The sequence below is a fragment of the Melospiza georgiana genome, chromosome 7 (assembly GCF_028018845.1).
Source record: "Melospiza georgiana isolate bMelGeo1 chromosome 7, bMelGeo1.pri, whole genome shotgun sequence".
In the NCBI taxonomy this organism is placed as follows: Eukaryota; Metazoa; Chordata; class Aves; order Passeriformes; family Passerellidae; genus Melospiza; species Melospiza georgiana.
The window spans coordinates 7120162-7144587 of NC_080436.1; the positions used below are offsets into that span (position 1 = coordinate 7120162).

The following is a 24426-nucleotide window of genomic DNA, read 5'->3' on the forward strand; positions in this document are numbered from 1 at the left end:
CTCAGCAGATCCTAACGGCTGTAGAGGAATGAAGGATGAGCAGTGACCACCTGAGCTCAAAACCTTTACCTGGATGCTTCTGGAGCCTTCTGAAATAAGTGTGCAGCACATCTGTAACTGGTTAATGCAGCAAGATGGGATCCCCCTGGCAAAGCTTGGCCTGGCCCACTCTGAGCCTACTACAAAGATCCAGTCTGACTTTAGTGGGGGAGAAACAACTTGCTCAGATAATTCATCTTGGCCTAGAAGAAGGTGGGATGGATTGTGTTGGGAGAGTGCTGGAAGTTTGTGGTGAGGGGAAACTGGCAGCTGAAATGTTTGAAGGAAGAAATTCAACCTACTTTTTCCCCCCTTAAAAGTGGTTAATAACAAGTGGTAGTTTCTTGTGGATACATGAAATAAATGAGTAAAAAGATGTGTTTTGACATTTTATAGATTGAGACCTCAGTCTAGAATTATTGCTGAAAACATTGAGCCTTTTGGAGAACGGGCTTTAAAAAGTGTTCATAGAGACCTACCAGCAGCAAGGGCAGCTCTGCCATCAGTGCTCACATGTGCTCAAATCAGTGCTTCCTGAATCTGAGCCACAGTCCTATAGGTGAAAATCAAGAAACCAGTAATTTTGTCCTGTTAATGAAGTCTGTATTTCTGAATGAGAGAAAGGCCTCCACTGTAGTTTTATATTGCTGGCTGAGTGCTATGTATCAATCACCGACGGGATGGGACTGCTAGGAATGTGTCTTGAGCTGCTTTATTTTCCAGCATCAGTCTCATTACATGGTTATGACAATGGGAACATGGCAGCAGCTTTGATTTTATAAATTCCCACATTTTATGTTGGTGAAGAAGGTGTCTCTGCTTCAGGTGGCTGTGGATGAGGTGGTGACCTGTCCTCAGCTGCTGTGACAGGATCAATTCTATCAGGTGAAGACCCAGCCAGGTGAGCTCAGTTTTGTCATAGAATCAGATTTCTCTTAACCTGCCTGCAAAATATTTCCTCAGGGAATTCCGAGAGTTTGCCAACGGCTCTGTGTGTGTGGAGTGTGATCCCCAGTGTGAGAAGATGGAGGAAAACATGATCACCTGCTACGGGCCGGTAAGGACACAGCCTGTCATGTTTGTAGGGTTTGGTTTCCTTGGTCTGTTATGGTTCAGGGTAACTTGCTGAAGGAAAAAAATAATTAGTGAAACAAAAGCAGAAATCACACATATTCTGCTTGTAGGAAAGGAATTCTTCTTGTGCTGAATTGGTGCTGGGGATCTGCCTTGGGTCTGCCTCCTTACAAAAATGATTTTAGTAGTTTTCCTTTTCTTTCCTGAGTTATCTTAATGCTTTAGTGGTACAGATGCATGCAATTTTTACAGACTGGCAGCATGCAGTTGGGATTTGAGTGGCTTATTTTATCCCTCTTTTCATTCTTCATACACCACTCCCCTTCCCAAAAAAAAAGTGGGGGAATTTGTCTCAGTCCCTCAGTTTGAACAATACGCTGGGAGGTTTTTTGTACTTAGATAAGTACTTTAAGTTCTTTTGATAGATAACGTTTTTCATACATCCTAAATGGTGCTTAACTCTTTCTCACCTTTATAATGGCCAGTAACTTTTCTTTTCATGATTATTGCTCATTTGGGAGATAGAAATTGTATCTTTCTTCTGGTTTTATTGCCAAAATTAAAAGTCACAAGTGTACTGGAAATGAGGAGTTGTATTTTAGGCTCTTCATAATTGAGAAAATATAGCCTGTAATTTATTTCCTTATTTCTGTGACTTACTTACTGAACAGAAAAAAGAAAGGCATCATAATTTTTCTTACAATACTGTGTTTTTCTGCAAGTAGTTAATGTTTCAAGTGTTGAGCACTGTTGTGGTGTGATGTAAATTTGGATTTGTAGCAGGGCTTATGGACATAAAATCCTAGGCCAATGCTCAACCTGATTTAGTTATACATTGGCTTACCATCACAGCTTTAAAATTTTACTTTTACATTGCCCAGGAGTCTTGGTTTGTTGGTCTAAGCAATTTCGTCTTCATGTGTGTTAAGAAGGAGACATTGTAGTCATTCATCTTGTAGAATAAAGGACCTTGTATCCTTTCATTCTTGCTGTGACTAGATGCCATGTGCAGAATGCTTGTGGAAAATAGTTCTGGGGTGCAGAGGCAGGAGATCCCACTGAAGGCTTTGCAAAGGTTGAGTACTAAATAATGTAGCAGAAACTTTCTCAGCATTAAAATGGGTGCTGACTTCACTCTATTAAGCACACCAATAATATTAAGAAGCTCATCTAGGAGCTGGAATTTAGTTTGGCACTCTACAGAAGAATCTTATGGCCAAAAGCACCAGGATTTATGTGTTTGCTGCTCCCTAACAGAGACTGGAGCCATGCAGGTAATTCCCAGTTCCTTGGGAAGAGGAGCTGTTGCAGGTGTGCCAGTGCAAGCCTAGTGCAGCAGGAAAGGACAGAGTAACTTGAATGCTCTACATTTCTTTCTTCCATGCTCTCCAGGGTCCTGACCACTGCACCAAGTGTTTCCATTTTAAGGATGGTCCAAATTGTGTGGAAAAATGTCCTGATGGCTTGCAGGGGGCCAACAGCTTCATTTTCAAGTATGCTGATGAGGATCGGGAGTGCCACCCGTGTCATCCCAACTGCACCCAAGGGTGAGTGCCAGCTCTGCAGGGAGCCCTCCCATCCATGCACTGCTCCTAGCACAGGGTGCTTTAGAGATAGTTTGGCTTAGTAAAGCATTTGTCTCACTCCTGAAAAGAGAGTGTGCAGTAGGAATTTAACCTTTGATTTTCAGTCTCTCAGGTTTAAGTCATGAATGCCCAGCAGTTTATCACAAAAAAACCCTTTTGAGGACTACAGAGAAGAACTTTCCACAGCAATGCTCTGAGCTTTCCTTCTATACTGATTTATAGCAAATGCTGCCCTGTCACTTAGTTTTAGGCTCGTAAAATGAATCTATTTTTTTTTTTTTTACTATTTTCTCCTTGACAGAATCTCTACTATTTGGTATTTGTGAAGTAAGTCTGCAGCACTACTGTGAGACAAAAGTGCTACTGCTCTCCTTTCCCTACAGGAAATACAGAGAGTTTGAAACCTGACTTTGCTCAGTCTCAGGCTCCTGTACATCAATTTCTGAAGTCCTGGTAAAGTGCCCAGAATAGTTTATTTCACTTGGAATTTGTTACACTTGGAATAATACAGCCCATGAATCTGAACCAGAATTAAGAACCTGTACAACACAACAATAGTCACATGCACACCTATAGTTTTGCACAGGCCATGGAAGTTACAACTGCCTTTTCCATGGGGCAATTCAGAGTGTCCAGCATACAAGAAGAGGAAGAGGCAGCAATGGGAAAAAGAGAAAAGATCAGCCAGTGAAATAATCTTCGACAAGAGGCTCTTATTGTTTAGCAGCTAAAATTAAACCAGTAAATTATTCAATGTAATCTTGATGTCAACAGCTGTTGCCATTCAAAATGAGACCTTCTGCTGGTTTTGCAAATCTAATTACAATGGAGCCATTAGGGAAATGAGAGGGAGATCACAGAGACACAGCCAGGATCTGTTACAGATTTGTCTCCCCCCCAGACCCTTTAAATCAGTTATGCAATAAGAAAAATGCTGTTACTGTGGAAGAAGAGGGTAAGAAGAAATGATATTAAAAGGCACTCCAGGAGCTCTGGTCCTAGTTTTCATAGATGGAGAAGGTGCCAGTGCTGATCTAATCTGACAAAACCACAGAGGTGTGATGGATTTACTGTGCCTTGCAGCTCTCCTGGCCTCCAGTGAGCAACACTTCTTCCTATTCCCTCTTCTTTCCTGAGGAGTTCTCACTGACCCAGCTGTTTCTAGTGTTTGTGGCCCAACTGTGTTTCTCCTAGACCAGGAAGACAGCAGAAGGTTTTCCATTCCTTTCCACTTCTTCATAGGCATTCATATTTTGCAAGTGGCTGTTTATTTTTATCTGCCTGGATTGAGAAGGGAGGTTTTTATGTCTTGTGCTGAAAATGTGACATTCTAGCTCATGCACAGATATGAAGGGCATTAGGCAGTTCTAGCTGACCTTGGCAGTCCTCATTGGCAGCTGTTGCTGACACTGGGTTCCCTTATGCCAAGTGCTGTTGTCCTTTTAATCCTTAGACTTCTGGTTTTCCCTCCTTTTTATTTTCTCCTTCTGATTAGGTGAAAGAATGTCCCACAGTGTGCCCATCCCCAGAAAAAGGACAAGTAAAAGGGCTAAAGGTCTCTCCCCCAGTTATGTACACAAAGCCCATGATGTTCCCATCTCCCAGATGAGGAACTATCCCTTTTCCATGGCAATTTCCCTGTGGAAATTTTTGTCCTCTTATTAAAAAGCTGAAGTGTCTATTCTTGGGTATTTTTTTTTTATCCCTTAGAAAACCAGTGTTGTCTTCCCCCCAAGTGTGGGTAAGCATGGCTTACTATTCATTTTCTTGTTCCTAGAGACTTTGTGGCATGTAATTATGTTAATGAAGCTATTTATGACTGCCCAAGATGGTTGGGGTTTGCAGGTTGTTCATCTTCTTGCCAACATTGTCAGGGCCTGAATAAGCCCATGGAGAGAAGGGAAATCAGTTCCTCTCTCCTTTCCTCCTTCAAGGCTGAATTCTCTGGTTTCATACCTTTCCTTTAAGGCAGTAATATTTAAATTTCCCTCAGTCATGATTCTTCACTGAAATATGTTGTGGAGAGAACACAGCTTGCTGTTTGGCTCATGGCTGAAAGGTGGAGAGAAAACTTAATTCTGCTTCATCCCCCACATCTGTTCTCCTGGCTCCCAGATCAAGTGCTGGAATTACAGCAGTGCCCTCTCAGTACAGCTGGGATACCCATCCAGAAGGGCTGAGCTGCTGCAGAGCAGCACTTCCCAGGATGATATTATCTCATTCCTGCAGTGCTGCTTGATAAAATAGGTTATTAGTGCTCACATGATGTTTCCAGTCATCCCCACCAGTTGTACCAAGAAAGGATCTGTTGCACCAAGAAAGGATCTGTCCCACCTCTGTTTCCTGTGTTTTGCCACAAGTTCCATCTTGGCATTTGCAGAGGACTGGTTTAGTGAGGTTGGTAGCACCATTCTCCTCCCTTATTCCAGTGTAATGACTGTTTCTCTTACTAGGTGTGTAATTAGCCAGCCCTACTAATGACCTTGGTTTGACCAGAGGAACTGTCAGACAGAGACATCCTTGGGTGCAACAACTGTGCTCCTGCCCTTTAGTCCCTGTGATAAGTATCAGCTACTTGCAGCCAGTTTGGAGCAGATCTGAGGCACGTGGGACAGCCATCCCACTCAATTCAAGAGAGTTGGAAAGCATTTGGCACCTCTTCTTGCAGAGCCAGCCAAAACTGAACACTTGCGCAGGAATAAAACACTAATTACACAATAGCAAGTGACAGCCTGCTTCCTTGCTGGGCAGGACACAAATGGGAGAGCTCACTGGGCACCTCCCCTGGTCACACAAACATGTTTTGTCACACAGCTCTTTGAAGAGAGGGCATTACTCCTCACCAAAATTCTCTTTTCCTTCTAAGCCATGACCAGAGGAGTCAGGGGAGCTCCAGCACCAGTGTGTGGCCCTGAAAGGATTGGAGGGCAGAAGCACCATGTTGTCTCTAAAGCTTAGGTGTATTTTTAGGAAGAAAGTTTGAATTCCAGATGAAATAATAATGCAAACACACTCTGGATAAGAAAAACTGTTACTCTTTTGTTTTGCAGAGTTCCCTCCTAGCCCCTGCTCCAGTTCAACTTTGTTCCTCTCACCTGTTAGCTCAGTAGCCCTTGGGCAGAGTTGTCTGATTTTATCCATAACAATAATTGTGTGACCATCACAAAAAAGGTTTTCTCCTGCCCAGAGATAATCCACTTACACCATTGTAAAATGAGTTTTGTTTGTTTCCAGTGACCAAGATTTTTGAGAGTTCATTTGGTGTGGAATGGCTTTGTCACCCCATATCTGTGCAGTTAAAACCCCACCTTTCAATCTTAAAGAAGATTGATAAATGACGATATTTCTGGATTGTTCCTGGAAAAAAAAATAGTTGTTACTGCAATTTTCAAAACCCCAAATTTCCTTTCAGAGGATGATTATCTGTTAAGCTAGGATGAGCTCCAAGTGTAATTTTCTGGATAAGCTGTATTGAACTTTTGTAAGGTACTGAATATATCATTAATGAATTGGCATGTCTCAATTAACCAGTTCATTTTACAGAGCCAACTTGGAAAAGAAAATCTCATCCAGACTCCAAGCAGAAGGAACACTGGGTGTGAACAGCGTGATGTATGATTTTGTCAGGCTTATATGGGTCAAAAAGCCTGGAATGAAGGGAGTTCCCTCCTGGAGAAAAACACCTGATGTTATTTTTTGGGGGGTACAAAATACCCTGTGAATGAAAATTGCCATGACTCACAGTGTTGTACTTCCCTGCATGTAATCAGGACAGCCTCTCAGGAGGAACATGGGAACTGCCTCACTGGGAGTAATGGAACTGCACCTGGACAGAGTTCTCTCTTTGGGAAAGCCAAGCCCATGAAGAAGATGACAATTTGAAATAAAAATCAATGGCACTTCAACATGCACTGGGTGAGGTCCAGCAGTACAGTTTGGATTCAATCCTGTTCTCCAAATGAACATGTGAAATGACTCCAAGGCTACAAGCTCTTGATGTCAGTCTGCCAGTTCTCTAAACCAGCAGCAGGCTCTCAGACCTCTAATTTGAAGATGCTCTTCTTTTTATTTACTGCAAGAGTCTGACCTCAGCTTTTTTTAGCATGGTAGGAAATGGACAATCTGAGCAATTCTTCAGCCTCCTTCATTGCTGATCTTGTTTTTTCCAGATTGCTGAGAATGCCATGAAAGGAAGAATCGTTGGATGTGTTTGAGATGGGTTACAATTCAGACAGTCCTGAATTGTGAAGTGCTGATGCCCAGGACAGATGAAATTCCAAGAGTTCTCTCTATTTTTTGTTTTTAAATCAACCCTTACATTTATGTAGTATCTGGATTTTTTACACATCTTTTTTATGCTGGAGGAAGCAGTCATTGAGGAAATCCTTCCAGTTTGTGTTTGCATGTCAGAGTAAATGTCTTATGTAAAAATAAGAATTCAAGTAAACAAACATGGGGTAAGATTTACTTTCCCTCCCTGATGAGCAGGTACAGGGAAATTGAAGTCATTTTCTAATGGTACAGTGATCCCAATTTAAATGCAGCAAAAGCTGAGGAGTGGCAAGTGATGGTGAAGCAGAAAGAAGATCTCGTGGGAGCTTATTTGAACTTTCAGATTTTTTGACATGCATATCCTTCCATCAAAGCCAGCCTGAAAAAACAGCAAACTTTAAAAGAGTTGGGGATCACACCTTAAATTTAAAATGCCTCAACAGAAGTAAGTTGCAGTCTACTGATGTGTCAGATCACCTCTGCTGCCTGTAGCAGACATACAGCCAAAGGGCCTGTCAATAAAATGGCTCTGAGATCTTCTTAAAGAGTGGAAATAAATGGTTTGGTTTCCTTAAATGCCAAGGGCCAGGTACTCCCCATGGCTGGAATGCCTAGCTGGGTGTGCAGCACTGAAGGGGACTGGGTGGTTTTAACCCCTAAAAGCTCAACTTGAGTCTCTGAGAATCCTGACTGCTGTGTAAATGTGTATTTGACTTGCTGTTTGAATGCAGGGGACCAGGAAACCAGTCCTGCTCTTCATGGGGGCAAGGGACATCCACACATGGCACACGTGTGTTCTGCAAACTCTTTTCCATGGCTGTGTTTTAGTGGTGCTGCACTTAGTGATTCCTTGCATTTCCAGTGCCTTTGGTGAGCACCTGCTGATTGTGCAGGTGGAGAACTCTTGGCAGCATCTAAGGAAAGCAGAATAAGATGTCTGAATCAGCAGACACCATTTTGCTGTGGTTTTTGTTGCTTTTGTTGGAAGTTGATCCTTGAGAAAAAGGATTTCTTCAGTTACCTTGGCTGGGAGCTTAGAACAAAACGAACAATTGCATCAATTACAGAAAGAAAAGCAAGTTTTGGATTGTGCTCCTGGAAATCTCGACTTGTAAATTAACAGTTTTTGTGCAGTAATCACTGGTTTGATGACTCATAAAAACACACAGGAAAAGCAGCCCTGTTGTCAGGACTCCCACTTACACAGGTGAAAGTGTTGTTTGAGCCAAGATGTGGCCTGCCTTGGAATGCTGTTGCTATTATTGTTCTTCTTGTCACAAGCTATAATTTTTTGGTGACGTAGGTCTCTGTTAGCAAGAGAAGAGCTAGAATTAAGAACACAAAGGGGATTCCTGCTCGTTGGGTGTGTAAATAACAGCTGTCTCTCTTTCTCTCCCTGTTTCCACTTTGGATTTGCTGCAGGTGCATAGGGCCACACCTGGAGGACTGCATTGGGCTGATGGATAGGTACTGGCTGGCTGCTGGCTGCCTGTGTGTCTCCATCCCGCACGTGTGGACAAGGGCGCATGCGTGTGCATGTCCTGGGGCGTGGCAATGACGTGGTTTGTTCTGTAATTGCCTGCAGGTGTAGAGGCCCAGCTAGTCATGACTGCATTTTCTATCCATGGACACGGCAGTCCACTCTGCCCCAGCACGCTAGGTAACATCCCCACCCCATCCTCCACACCTGCCATGTCATAGCAGCCAGTTTGAACACACACACCCCTTGTATTCTAGAAAATCTGACTCCCTGCATCCAAATTTGCTTTCTGGTTGAAAGCCATTTAGGTATTCTGCTCAATTAAGCTGATTTTTAAAAGTGTTTTTATTTTTAGCTTAAATCGATAAGGATTAAATTCTGAAATTTTCCTGTAGATATTCATTCTACAGATTGAATTTCAAAATTCAGTTTTATTAGATGGTAAAATTGTTTGGTAAAATTGATGGTAAAATTCTGGAATGCACTTGTTTTCTCTTCATTGTGTTTTTTGTTGTTGTTTTTTGCTTAAGACAAAATTTAAAAGCAAATGAGCCTCTTTCTTCCATACACCTTCCCTTGAAAACAAAAATGTTATAGCAAAACAAAATTTCTTCCTTACTTCACATAAAACTATTATTTGATTTTTTTTTTCATTTTCTGTTTAAAAGAAAAATTGTAGCCTTGCAGCAATTTTATTTTTCAGTAATGACAATTGAAACAAATTAATGTAGGCTTTATTCTGCATTCTTTTTCATGAAAGCCCCACATTGATATTGAGTTTGTTCATTCTTAAATTCAAACTGGTTAATATGACTTCTAGGCTTTGGGATTACTCTCCTGAGCTAAGACTAGATGAAAAATGCATAAATTCAGTCAAACCCACCTCATTAAGATTTTCAACCTGAGTTTTTTTCTTGTCTTTTTCAAAAGGTTTTAAGGTTGTCTTTCCTTCCTAATTGTGTACATAATGTGAATATACCTATTTCTAGCTTATGAGAGAGAACAAATTTGGACTTGAAAAACAGTGCACTATAAATGCTATCAGATGGTATATTTGTTTGTTAAATCAGTATCAGTTCTGACTTAATTCATTAACCAATGAATAAGCAGCAGAAAATGAATTTTTCAATATTTCAATGTTTTGTTTTAATCTTTCTGATCTGGGATATCCACTTTGAGATACTTCTGTGAAGCCTCATTTTCAGATGGGCTCATCCAAACTAAGCTGTCCCAGTTTTAAAGGCCCCAATTTCATCAACTTTACTCAAAACACAAATACAGAAAATGTGTTATTATTTCCTTAAGTTTACGGGCCTTATCAAACTACAGAAATGAGAGGAATTGTTTTAATCTGTTCAGTGGTTTTACTCCTGCTCCATTCAGTCTGAAATGTTTCCTGTTTCCTTTGGATCTGATGGATATTTTTTTGTTTGTTTCAGCCTTGCTGAATTTATTCTAGGAAAACTACTGCACTGTGTTTAAAATGTCAGTATGTATTCTTTCACTTTCAAGGCAAAGAAGGAAACTTCATACCTCTATAATAGATTTGTGAAATTGTGCTTTTTTTTTTTTTTTTTATTGTGAAAATGGTTCATTCTATTTGGACTAAAAATGGGCAAAACTGCACTGGCAAAGTGACACTTTTTGTTACAGTAAGGTTGTAAATCCAAAATGGAAGTGTTTAACTTCAGATAAAGAGACATGAAGAAGGTTCTAACAGCTGTGCACCCTCCTGAGTCTTATAAATCTTAAATTTATTAATAATCAGTCTGACCCTTACCTATTGACCTGAGGTTTTTTTCCATTGATGTAAATTATCAGTGAGTAGAAGGGGACAGATTTTTCTGCTGAAAGTGAGAGCAGGGCTTTAACCCAAACAAGAAATTCCTCATCTTCTCCTATTTCCATTTTCATAGCAGTGTTGCTTTCCTTTCCAGTTTTTTAGTTTGCAAATTGTTTGTGCCATGATTCATTGACTTGAAGGCTTTTGTAAGAGTGTGGTAGAATAGCAAAGGAATTCTTTCTGTCATGTTTAATCAAGATGAATCAGATGTGCATCACATGGCTTGTTTTCCAAATGAATGGTGAAACTTCTGCTTTTCTGCTTATCTTTAGTCCCTTCAAGTTTGTGGGAAAACAACCTTACTTTTGGCAGTGCATTTCTTTCTGCATAGTTTGGTTTTGGGGTTTTTTTAAACCTTTAGATTCAATGGATTTCTGTCCAAAAGAATATCTCCTCATGCAGCTTCCTGTATGGATTATTCCTCTAGGACTTCGGTTTTGGTTCCACCTTCCATACCAGTCTTTCGTAGAAATTGCCAAAACAAAGATGGCAAGCAGAAGAAGGCTGGAATTTCCCAGGATGCCCAAGGGAGTTGTCCATCCTCCTCTCCTGCCTCTCATTACAATGCCACTCCTCCTTTTGCTCCTCTCTGGCAGTTACTTCAGTGTTTTCTGAGGTTGGAATAGCACACAGTATAACATTACAGCATATTCTGGAACAATCAGCAAAAAGATGATTATGTCTGCTCCCAAGATGGGGATAGCTGTTGTTTAAAAGGATTCAAAAACTGTAAAAATGATGCTCTGCTGTTCATTAAGAAAATACTCTAGAGAGTCAGGAAAGGCTGGTTCCTTTCAGATTTACCAGAAAATTTTGGCTAAGTGCAGTGACTTCAGTGAGACTGTGGACAGAGCTTTTTCACTAAAGTATGAAATTTAATTGGTTTATCCTTGCTAGGCTTCATTCACCTTAATAGTAGGAGAGATCATCAAAGGAGGAGTCAGGTTTCTGTTTTCTGGTGCATGTGAGATTGTACATCTAGAAATGTGATGGGAAAGAACCAGCAGCAGCAGCACTGATGTTCCTGGTCTGAGTAAGCTGCTGTCTCTGTTTACGCCCCGAGAAAATTTCATTTACATTTCCCTTTTAACTAACAGAAACTAATTAGCCAGGCCCACTATTGTCAAGTGCTTCAATAGAATGTTGTGTAGATGTTAACTCTAATTACAATGCTGTTGCTAGTTTTGTATCCAAAAAGGATGTCCTCTCAACAAATCATCACTTCCTCAACAACAACAACAAAAAAAAGAGCTGGTTTTATCTACTGCTTATGTGTACAAGAGCTAATTAACAGTAAACCCTGTGTAATGCTGGCAAATCCTTTCATAGCTGTTTTGTACCCTGTCACAGTATGACTTCAGCAGAATTTCACAGCAGCTCTCAGTAGCTGGTGGGGAAGGGAAACCACCTCTAATAAAATGCTTATGTTCATGGTTTTCACGGTGCTCAGTTCCATTGCTTGGAGGAAAGCACTCCATATGCTCTCTGCTTTTATAGAATAATTATATTATTCTGGAGGGGAAGAGGATCTCTGTATAAAATAAGAGGGAAAATAAGATCTGTGAGTACCAGTTAAGCTATGGTACTTAGTTGGTAAAAGATGCTGCTCTTGAGAGACTCTTAATATGGAGCTCTCTGAAGCTGTATCAGAACAGAGCAGTTGAAGAAACAGGTTCATTTTTTAAAAATACAGACTAGAAAAAACAGTTTCAGATCCTTCCTCTGTGGGTTGCATAGATCTTAGATGTCATCAAACAGGACAAATTCACGAGATCACAGAATGAGCTAGGTTGGAAAAGACCTTTGAGATCATGAAGTACAACCTGTGACCTAACACCACCTTATCAACTAAACCACGGCACCTTTTAAAATATTTTTTTAAACAATTCCAGGGACAGTGACTCCACTACCTCCCTGGGCAGCCCCTCCACCCTTTCTGTGAAGAACTTCCAGTGCCCAACCTAAACCTCCCCTGTGTCCTCCTGTCCCATTGCTGGTGGCCTGGGAGAAGAGACTGACCCTCATCTGGCCACAACCTCCTTTCAGGCTCATGAAAGAGACTCATAGAGAAATCCCAGTTCTGTGGGTGACCTTGCCTCTTCTGAACTGGTTATGAAGCCAGACCTTTGCTGAGGGTAATTTAATTCTCGCCATAGCATTTCCCTGCTTGGAGCTTTAGGGGGAGTACCTTTGGGGTACCCCTGGGACATGAATGAAAGTCATGGTGTGGTTGGTGATCTTGTGAGTTCCTCCAGTTTTTTACTGCTTCCACATTTTAAGACTGGCTTTTTTGTGAAAGGGTGTAGGTGGATATTCCTTCTTTCCTGTTGTACAGATGGAATCCTAGAATGGTTTGGGCTGGAAAGGATATTTATTCTTTCCTGTTGTACAGATGGAATCCTAGAATGGTTTGGGCTGGAAAGGATATTTATTCTTTCCTGTTGTACAGATGAAATCCTAGAATGGTTTGGGCTGGAAAGGATATTCCTTCTTTCCTGTTTTATGGATAGAATCCTAGAATGGTTTGGGCTGGAAAGGACCTTAAAGCTCATCCCGTTCCAGCTCTCCCTGCCATGGGCAGGGACACCTTCCACAACCTAAGCCTCCATGCCCCATCCAACCTGGCCTTGAACTCTTCCAGGGATGGGGCAGTCACAGCTTCTCTGGGCAGCCTGTGCCAGGGCCTCAGCACCCTCACAGGGAAGAATTTCTTCCTCATATCTGGCCTAAATTTCCCCTCTTTCAGTTTGAGGTCTGACCACAGATCAGAAAGATTTGTCTGTGATCAGTGAGGCTTTGTGCTTCATCTGCTTTACTCAGCAGGATTGGCTGGCATGGACTCATGGTATGGAAGGACTTAGTAGGGTAAGCTGCTGTAGAGAGAAATAAACTGGTAAGGTTGGGAGAGTGCAAGAACTGGAAGCAATTCTCACACAATGCTGTTTAAAATCTGTTCTGTGGTTCCAGTGATTTGAGGACCGTGTTGAGAGAGTGTAGGATAGAGCAAGGTGAGAAATCTGACGTTCCTAGAAGTTTGTTCTACAAGGAGTAGAAGGTGGACAATAAACTCTTGCAGGATCTTGGTGCCGTTGATACTCATTGACCAAGTTTCCCAGCAGCTGTGCTTGTTTTTGATAAGAAAATTATTTGTTTGGAAAATTGACTAAATTATCTTTACTGAAACTATGAGCAGAAAAAATGGTGAGTGATGAAGGCCAAATGTGATAGGTGACTGCTGGAAAAAAGGAAGCAATAGGAAATGTAAATTAATAAATGGTTTGTTAGAATGGAAAACAACACAGAGTGCCATTGCAGAGGTGATTGCTTTGGTTTCTCATCACCCTCGTGTTGTGGGTTTGTATTGATTTGGCTACACAAATAATACACAATGCAGAAATAAAATTTTGCCACGGAGAAGTGAGCTTATTATAAAGCAACAGTATATATCTCACCACTCTCCAATGGGTTTCTCTCATGGCTGGAAATAAGGATTTAATCTAGATTTAATGTTGCTATAAATTAATTATCTATTATTAAATATACATTTGTAGAGCTTTAGAAATATGGAAGATGTAGCGTTGTTTAAACCTCAGTGAATGGTTCCGTAATAATTCATTAATATTTAATACATAATAAATCAGAACTAAAGCTTGTGGTCTTACTTCCAGTCTACCTGTGTAATGTAGGATTGGTTACTCTTTCTTAGTTAGAAAAATTAACATGACAAATATATTAGAGAGCCCAGACTTAATTCTCTGCAATTTGGCTTACTCCTTGTGGCCTTACTTAGGTGTGAAGGAGCTGCAATTCCTGCATGAAGCAGGAAGCTCTTGTCTGGGGTTCTTTGGAGCATTTTTCTTTTCATTGCCTGTATAACATGAGTTTTCTGGAATGATGGAGCATAGAACGTGTAATGCAGATGAAAATTTGCACATTGACATTACCTTTTTTTGTTTTACACTCCAAAATGTATGCTTACTTCTCAATTAAATTACAGTGGCTTTTCCAGCATTGGATCAATAGCAGATAACTTGTTAATGATGATAATATAGTTGTCTGTCAGTCCTTTTCCAGGAATGGAAATACCATTTTCCAGTCCTTTGTAGGAATGGAAATACCAGTGTTGAATTTGATACTTCACTGGTGTGTAGCAAACAGTAAATGAGTTAAAGTAATTAAACAAGCTGTAGGTTTCAAGGAATTGACAAAGTCCTGACTTTGGTGCTGTGTGTGGGAAGTTGTACCTCAGCATTTACCAAAGGTGGAAGCATCACCACAAATACCAGCAATCATTCAGGAAGAGAGCATTAGGAAATCATGCCATCAGACCAAATTGCTTATTCTTACTATAATTTTTTCCATGCTGTAAAGTAACGGGCTGGGAAAATGTCATGTAAATTATCTGTACCTTTGGGTAGTAGTTTCAAAAAACTAAATTCAATTTCTAATGGGAAATGTGGGCTAATACTAAACTCATTCCCTGTGCCATGGCCTCTCTTTGTTAGTTCAGCTTCTTTTGTATTTCTTTGCTGTAATGTAGAGATATTTTGCTTCTTTTCTCCCTGGTTACAGTGGTAGTGGAGAGAGTTGAACAAGAATGTAGACCCTGTCCCTTTATAGAGACTGACTGTTTTCCCAGGAATGTGTGTTACAGGGATTTTAGAGAAGAGCCATTGGAAATAGTGCCTTGTGTCTTGGAATGAAGTTTAGGAACTCAAACAGCTAAAGCTTTTTTTGGCTGAAAGTGAAGGTAGATTCTCCTCTAGAAGTACACAGGTAAGAAGACAGAGTTTGGTTAAGGATGGCACTAAGTCTAGCAGACTGAAAAGGAGAGTTGGGTGTCTGTCAGGTGTAAAATGGGTGAAATCTGAGAGACATTAAGGGCAGCAAAATTCCAGTGCATTTCTAATGAAGGTTATTAATCCCTGAAATAATTTTCTGTGGTAATGTTCTCTTCTTCAGCACTAGACTTGTGAAATCAAGACTGGGAATTTTTTCCTGCGAGCAAGATCAGTTTGTGCTGAGCTTGGGGGCAGAGGGTGGTGTGGATCCTCCTGCCATGGGACAGGACGCTTCCATGTCTGTGACAATAATTTCCAGCTGTGATCAGCTCATGGTCTAAGCTACAGTGTCCTTTAAATTTTGACTCTGAGTTGGACAGAGACAAGCAAATCCAGCTGCTGAATCCTGGGCTGTGGCTCCTGTCAGCTGTAGGTGAGGCACAGACTTGCACATGACTTTACACAAGATTTCTGTTCTGTTCACACAAGCTTGCTCATTTGTAGTTAGGTCAGGTAAAATTCTGAGTTTTCAGACTGTCCTTTCCTAGGAGAGATGAGAAACTCATTCAGATCTTATCTGTACTTTTGTCAAAAAGCTTCATGCCTTTTTTTTTCCAATCTGATGTAAATTTTTAATGACACCATTTTCACTTGCTGGTGAACAAGCTCTTTTGCAGACATATTGGCTGTTTCATCAATAGAAGATAATGTTGAAAATAATTTCTGTAGTTATCTGAGATTGAACAAATGATAAAACAGGCTAAGAAAGATTATGGGATAATGTGAAGAGCAGGTGCTGGCTAGTTGTGATTGAGCTTTTCTTTGGCAGAGGACTGCGAGGAGGTAACTCTGTATTTGCCTGTTGTGTACATTTCTCAGCAGAGCTGGTAGTGTTTCTCTTACTAGAGAGTTGTGGCATTTATGTAGAAATCTGAGAACAAATACAAGCTCATCCTCAGGACAAGGGCCAAGCTTTGGTTAAACATGGTCCAGTCATGATGTAATCCCTGATTTGTCAATGATAGAAAGTTTTCTAGTAATGCCTAAAGGAAAACTGTCTGAAATGCAATCAACCTTTTTAATGAAAAGTATGAACTTTTTCCTCATGCAATTTGTCTTGGACTCCCAGTACTCTCCTGTGACATAGCATGTCCTTTGAAAACACAGGATTTCAAAGCAATACACCAGTGTTGGGCAACTCTCAAAATGCTCACCTCCATTTTTATTGCATCTTCTTATTGTGTTCACTGTCCCATTTTAACTCAGAGTTCTCTACTTGTAAATCAAATTATGTTTAGATGTGTCACTGAAATTAGGTAGTACAGCTATGTCTTAGAAGGAACAGAAGCTGTAAAGCACCCTAACGTGGGTGAAAAGAAGTGATGACAGCAGAAAAGTAGAAGGAAGAAAAAGGATGGAAGATGTAGTTTTATTAGTTGCCATTTCTTTTGGTCAAGTTAATCCTGCAAGGTTGGAATCTGTAGGCCTAATGTCAGTGTAGGTCGTGCTGAAGAGGAGACAAGACACTGCAATCCCTGCTTTTAGTGATAAACTTTGTTCATCTGCAAATGGATCAGAAAATAATGCTGGGAACATGGACCAGGGTATGCAGATCCTGTAGGCTGGCTGGTCAGAAGCAAAGGAACTTCAGTGATGTGGTAGACTGGAAGGAAGATGTGTAATTCCAGAATTACATATGTAATTCAGCAGCATGGCAGTGGCTAAACCCATCTCCTCCAAGATCCCAGTAGGCTGGAATCAGCCATGGGATATTTTCAGTTCATGCCAGAGGTGTCTGTGTCTATGGGCATTGTTCTGCTTGAGTGACTAACCTTCCTTAAAAAAATATGTGCAAATTTCAGAAGTAAATCACATCTTTCCTGCCCCTAATGGACCAATGAATGGAAAAAATGAAAAGGTAAAAAGTATTCCTGCATTAAAATGGACCACTAGTTGTTAATATGCCTAGTCTCAATCACAGCAGGGATAGTAGGCAAAGAACAGATTGAGGAGATAATATCCTTGCTTTAAAAGTGTCCCATCTCCCATAGATATGCATTCCCCTCCCTCGTGGCAGGTATGTCCTCTGCATGTGAATAACTTGGTGAAGTTCAGAGCTGTTTCACTTCAGCTCTTGGTGAGTTCTCTCTACTTCCAGTTCCTGGATCAACCAGTGGATCAGGGCTGCATATTCCAAACTTGGGGATGTTTGAGTCAGCTTTTAATCAATGGGTTTTTAAAATAGAGGAGCAGTTTCTAGGAAACTTCCAGTGAGAAGAAGGGTATCACTAAGAAACTAAGCCAAAACCTACAGCTGTATAAGTATGTTGGAATATACTCTCTCAAGGTTTCATCAGCCCTTTTGTGCTGGTGATTACTTAAATATTTCAAATACATATATTTTTGTGATGGAATGAGAAGCAATCCCTCTCTCTTTCTCATGACAGAGTCAGGGGAAAGAAAAACTCAGCAGGATCCACTACCTGCCAGAGTATTGGTAGTTACTTAGGTTTGGGGATTTGGTGGAATGGGGAAAGGAAGGGGGTTGTGACTGGAAGAGGAAAAAGAGATTTTTAAGCTGGATCACCATTTCCCCAGATGCTTGGCCTGTTCTGCTCTGAAATTTCAGCAGCTGTCAGAAGACAAGTTTCTTTAACATTTAAAAGCTGCTCAGATAAAGCAGTAAATTCTGGAATGTTCTATCATAAAGAAATTTGGGAGAAGGAAGAGCTATTTTACTAAATTATCATTTTCTTCAATGTGAGCTATACTTTACTACAAAACAATCCTAATAGAAGAGCAGTTGGAGAGTTGGGGTTGCTCTTAGCAGTACCCTCACCATGAGCTGCTTTCCTAACCCAGTCCCATCTGTGGCTGGAGGTGGTGGAAGGCTGCTGTGTGCACAAACACAGCCCCATGGTCAGCAGAGCTGAGATGATGGTCACAAAGGGGCCAAGGTTTCCCTTGGCTCCTTTACAGCCCCTGAAGTGGATGGGATTCCTTTGGCTGGCTGTGGATATGGAGGAGAGCAGTGACAGTGGGTGAGTTTGGAGCTTCTGTGCTCAACTTTTCTTCTTAGAATGGCCTTTGGGGAAATGCTGGCAGTGGGATGATGGCTAGAGTTTAGAGGAGTTGCAAGATACTCCAGTGTTTCTCTCTGCTTCAGTTGGTAACATAAGAATGACTGAAAAGTTATTAACATAAAAGAACTTTTTGGTTTCTCTATGTTAATAGAGAAACCCTTTTGGCCATAGTATCATATAGCAGGTGATCCTATATAAATCTGTTTCAGGAACAGGATATCAGTTTTATATGAGCTTTTTCCCCAGTAAGCAAATGGGGTTTTCTAATGATTGATGTAATTTGTGTAGGGTGTTTAGATGGTCTGCTATTCCAGTAAAATAATAGTGATAAATCCAAAAGCAGCATCAGGCATACTCAAAGAAATTCCTTATACTCTGCTCTTTATCTGCCTTCAATTTTCCTCCATATTTATGAGCACTGGCTGCATTTCTTTTCTGCTATGCTCCACAAAGATAAATTCTGCATATTTAGAACTCAAGTGATGAGTAGCTGAAATCTGTGTTGAAGCTAACAGCATCATGGCCATTGCTAGTGTTCTAATAAATGTCTCAAATGCTCTATTTATATAAACATGCCAGTGCAGAGTGAAGTGTGACTGTTTTGATTTAGGCTTTGAAGGAAAGATTTTTATCTGTGGGCGTGCATGAATGTACATAATACATGAAATATAAGGATGCATATTTTCAAACACATCCTGCTACAAATCCTCCATGCACTCTCATCTCAAACATAGGTCCAAAAGATGCTTTAATGCCACACTGGTTAAAAAACCTCAGCTGAAAGCCACATGAGCTCTTATTATGAAATAAATTATTGGATATGACAAGAAACTTAAAGATGGGAACACAGTGTGGTAGTTCTGTTCTCACCTGTTTATCATGTCCCATTTTGTTATGATAGAATCAGACAATGGTTTGGGTTGAAAGGGACCTCAAAGCTCATCCTGTTCCATCCCTGCCATGGGCAGGGACACCTTCCACTGTCCCAGGTTGCTCCAAGCCCCATCCAGCCTGGCCTTGGACATCTTCAGTGATCCAGGGGCAGCCACAGCTTCTCTGGGCACCCTGTGCCAGGGCCTCACCACTCTCACAGGGAAAAATTTATTCCATATATATTATCTCAATTTCCTCTCTTTCAGTTTTGAGTTTTCAATTTCCCCTCTTTCTTCTGCCAATGTCCAGTGCTGAACCTTAGTCTGACTGTTCCCCTTCTCTGCAGGAGTTTGTTCCCCTTGGAGAGGTGCTTGGGCAGAGATTGGGGCTCTTTTCAATGTACAGAATTATTTTTCATAAAGGAGAATCATAAAGTCATAAGGAATTCAGAGAAAGTAATCTGGTTCAGAATGTCAGACTTGGCCCCCAAGTACAGTCTTTGTAGACTCTCTACTGTGAAATACTCCTGGAGCTTGAGAAAGCAAATGCTTGCTGTCCCAAATGACTGGAACAGGAAGGAGTCCAGTGTTCTCAACCACTTGAACAAAATATCTGCTCTGTGCTCCTTATATCTTCTGAATGAGTACTTCCAGGAAAGACTGGCATTCCAAAAAATCAGGCACTTATAAAAAGAAAGATAAATGCATTTTCTGAAGAAAGATGTTGATTTGGAAAATGAAGTCAAAATTAAGGACATGAGGTAGAGAAACCTTCTTGCAGCCCCTTAGAGGTAGCAAATCCACCTGTGCAGTCTACAGGCACAGTCACGTGTGGGTTTGGATATTTCTTCTGTTGAATAGCTCAATTTCAGCAGACACTTAACTGAACTTAAGTGAATTACAAGCACTTTCCACTAGTGGAATTAAAAAAGTGTTTAAAAAAATAACAAAAGGAAGAGCACAATATTAAAACAGTTTTTCTCCCGATAGTTATTTTAAATAGTCCTGAACATTCTTTCATGATCTTTATTCTTTGTATTTATAAAAACCTATTGCAGAGCAGAATGTTCCAGTTTTGAGCTTGTCTTGGTTTGAAAAGACATGTGTCTGCTAAGGAAGGCAGGAGCCTCTCTTGAAATAGAGAATATAAACCCTTTCCCTCTGAATTACTGTAATTTTGAAAGGGGCTCTCAGGCAAAGATATGCGAGTAGAAATAACAGTTCTTTAATAGGGAAATTAAAAATACAAATGCAATAGTACAAAAAAACCAACACTGCCAGAGTCAGAACAGGCCCTGACCCCATGTGTGTCAGGGTGGTGGCACAGTCCCATCCCATGGTGGCTCAGCCCTCCTGCAGTGCCAGCTGTGGTTCTGCTGGAGCAGAGATCCTGCAGAAGGGGGGGAGTTTTCCTCTGAAGCTCCAGGGCTGCTGGAGATGGGCCTGGGCTCCCTCTGGGAATGCAGGGGAGGAGAAAGCTGCTCCTCTGGGAATGCAGGGCAGCAGAAAGCTGCTCCTCTGGGAATGCAGTGGGCAAAGGCTGCTGTGGTGTCCCAAACCTCAGATTGTATCCAGGTAGGAATGCTTGGCTCCTCCCCTGGGCAGAGCATCTCCCCATGGGATGATGGAATTTTATCAGCCATGCAGGGACACTCAGTGGCCATGAACAGCAGAGATCTCCTGGAGGGGAGGGTTGGTTGTGGAAGAGATAAAGAAAACTGCCCAAGGAATAGAAAAGAACTGCCCCACCTCTAACAGATGGGAATGGAATACACAGCTCCAGGCACATCTTCCAACCCAAGACAGAGCTGCAGTGTGGATTGTGCATGAGACCCAGCTCCCACTGGATGTTTTGGTACCCACAGATTTGATGTGGGTTCAGATTTCATGTGTTTCTCCAGTAATTTAACAGGCCTTGCCATGGGTTGTGCTGCTCCCTGCTGCTCCTGGATGTGACAGTGAATGAACCACAAACAGTAGCACAAAGCAGGCCATGTTTCTATTGGAGAAAAGTGTGTTTTCTGAATGAATAATTTCATGTGCACAGGCATGATGAGCCACTGACTGCCACTGGTTGCAGAGCAGCAGGCTGAGTTGATTGCTTCTAACAGGAATTCTTTATGCAGAGAGAAACTCCTGGAGCTAATGCTGATAGTTTTGATCTCAGAGCAGTCCATCAGCATCCATGGTCATTACAGCTCCAGTTTCCTTTATTTAATGCAAAATATTATTGTTTGCAAAGAAAATGGGAAATATGACAACTTTATAAAACAGATTGCCCTTTTACTTGCTGAACTGGCTTCACCGGTGAGATCAGTCTAGTGGATTTAACTGGCTTTGTGTCACAGATAAATCAATCTACATTACATGGGGCCTGACTTGGCATATTTTAAAAAGAATGCTAATCTGTTTATTAAAAGCACAGGCCTCAAAACAGAGTCACTGTGCAAACTCTTAACAATAGCATTCCTTTTTGAAGTTGAGGCAGAAAAGAAAAATCTCAGCCCATAAATGGCAGAGGTGCAAGAGAATTATTGGGACTTTTCAGTTTTAGAGCAGGAGAAGTCCATAAAAAGCCTTGATATTGATACTGTAATCCCAGAGATATCAGTAGTTATTCCTAGTCAGATGTATTAACAGAGAGTTAATATTGAGAGTTCTTAGTAATTTAGAGTGAAAATGTAACAGAGAGGTAGTTCTAAATTATGCCATTCAGATTTAAAACCATTTTTAAAGAAATCCATTGTGCACTGTGTGTGGTAATAAAAATGCCACAGATTTTGAATCAATACATATTAATGTGTAGAGTGTTAGGCTGTAATAATTTTTAAAGCTCTACTTAATATTTCTTTCTTTATCCTCATTTACTTTGTTGAGTGAAATGGGGACCCGTACATTCTTAAAGAGGTGTGAGTAGAACATACCTTTACAGGCATTGATACAAAAACCAGTGTTTAACCAGGTAAGAAAAAGGCAGTTTTGTCAACAGGTGCATGTTTGTCCCCATGAGCCTTGGCCAAAATGAAAGCTGTGTCTGCTCCTTAGTGGTGTTTAACTGCTGAGTGCACCCAGACACAGACTGCAACCCTCAGGTGATTTTCCGTATTGAAAAGTTGTGGCTAGTTGACAGTTTGCCCATCTCTGGATTAAATGTGGAATTGGTAGTAATTGTGTAACTGTGAGATCAGCTGTGAGTTAAAATTTGTGTTTACTCCTGATAAAACCTCCCAATCTGCACATAAATAGGGCCATTTATCAGTATTCAAACACCCTCCAATTAGGAGGGGAGAGGGGAGAGTGCCTTGTTCTTGAAAAAGAATCTAAAGCAAAGCAGTCCTGGTGAGAATAACATCAGATGAATCCTTGCCACCCTTGGGGTGAACACCAGGCACTCTGGACCTTGTGGCTGTGGAACTTAGCACAGCAGAGAGAGGCTGGTGAAACATCCACAAATTTGCTTCCCAGCCCAGTTGTTTATCTTGTGTATTTTAAATACTAAGATTGTCACTACAGGATTAGTAGAATCCATCAGATCTCTGAAAGAGCAGCTTCAAAGTTGGCTGAACCCCCACTGATGGAAGGGGTGAGGAATGCAGTGTGGGAAGCATCCATCAGGAGGAAATAATGCCTTGGTAAAACAAGGATTTGTGAGAAGGAACTGCTTAGCAAACACTCAAGGTTGTAATGAATCCTGTTTGGATATACAGATAAAAACTCCAAGCAGGAGGAAGCTGATACAGGAACTTGGAGCCTTCTAAGAGCTTGGCTTCAAAGCTCAGTTTCTTTACATCTCAGCCCAGGTGGGTCAGTGCCAAGGATGAGAAGCAGGTGGTGTTTGTCAGCTTTACTCCATGGGCCACAGCTCCATTTCCTCTCCCCTTCCTGCTGCAGTCAAGAGTGTAAGACCAACCCTGTACTCATCCAAATCAGTAATCAGGCTTTAATATCTGATCTCAGGGCACTGTGGGAATTGCAGGTGTCCTGATCTTTAGGAGTGGATGGAATGGTGTGAGCCCTGCTGCTGAGCATCCTTGTCCATCTTGGAATACTAACTTTGAACTCAGTGTCAGCTTTGGTGTGTGGAAGTGGGCGTTAGGTGTTTCTAAATGTGAAAACACAGTATACCCTTTAGAAAAGAAGTACATATATATTATTCATGTCTCCTAAGGGAATACTGGATTCTTTCTTTCAACTTCTAGCCATAGATACACAGTTTCTGGTTTAAGAGGCAGGGTTTTCATGTTATGGATCTTTTTTTCCTCCCACAGCCTCCCCAGCTGATGCCTTTTCCACTTATTAATTGGTATTCTGTCCTCAGTTGAGGGAAGGATGTGGGATAGCAAATTAATTATGTGGGGTTGAACTATGATTCAGGGCCATGTTTCTTGGACTGCTAAGCCTGTTTTGATGAGCATGAAAATCCAGAAACACCCAGCAGAGATTGTTTCCATCCTCTGGAGTAGATTTCCAGTGTGTAAAGGAAAGCAGTGGCTGTACAGGAGTTTCCTGTTGGTGGGTTAGTGGTGGAGCTCTAAGAAATGTGAGCCAGGGTTGACTTTTTGCTGTCCATTAATTATGCTGGGCAGCAGGACTGACATAGAACTTTAGCTTTTTTGAGCCTTTTCTGCTCTCCATGCTTTTAAAAATTAGTTTAAGATGATGATGGGGGCTTTGATAGTGCATTTTTTGTCTTTTCATCAGCATTGCTCATGGCATTAGTTTTAAGTGGGCAGTAGTCTGAGTGGAGCAAATGTCAGGAATTGGAGTCGTGTAGGTGGCTGTGGGACAGTAATGTAACAAGAGTAACTGGATTAAACCCTTAATGCCACTAGAGAAAAGGAGATTTTGTGTGCCCAGCTGCCTGTGAAGCCAAACAGTTTGTTAGGTGCATATGCAAAAAAGGATTGGATTTAAAAAAAACCCAACAAAACAGGAGAAGGTTTTGTGACTTCAGCAGCAGCTCTGGTCAGTGCCACCTTGCAGGGATCTCTGAACAACCCCAGCAATGGCCCAGCAGAAAGGTAAACAGCTTAATGGAATTCATCAGGGTATTACTGGTAAGGCTCTGCAAGCATGAAAATAAGCAGAGAACTGAGGCAGGAGAACTGATATTAGCAGAATGATATTAGCAGAACAGAGAGAAAAAGCAAAGTCAACCCAACAAACACACGTGAAAATAACCCCAGTGATGGGGTGGCACCCTGAAAACTGGGCTTAGGAAATAATCCAGGTGTGGTTGAAAGCAGTGTGAAGTGATAACAGGGAGCTGTGGCTGCAGAGACTTGGCATCTGGTCCTGGAGCAAATAAACCTGAGTTGTTGACTTTGGGGCTTAGCTCAGCAGCACAGAGAGGAGAAGCTGCTGGGTATGTGACCACATCCAAGGCTGGGGTGTTT

At 41.2% G+C, this 24426-nt stretch overlaps 1 protein-coding gene across 1 annotated transcript in view; it reads left to right on the forward strand.

Moving 5' to 3' along the window:
- Positions 1-24426, forward strand: part of ERBB4 (erb-b2 receptor tyrosine kinase 4) — a 466745-nt gene that overhangs the window by 322773 nt on the left and 119546 nt on the right. The window contains exons 14-16 of the mRNA XM_058028496.1: positions 1003-1096; positions 2506-2660; positions 8394-8438. Coding sequence (XP_057884479.1) covers positions 1003-1096; positions 2506-2660; positions 8394-8438 — 294 coding nt within the window. The remainder of the gene's footprint in view (positions 1-1002; positions 1097-2505; positions 2661-8393; positions 8439-24426) is intronic.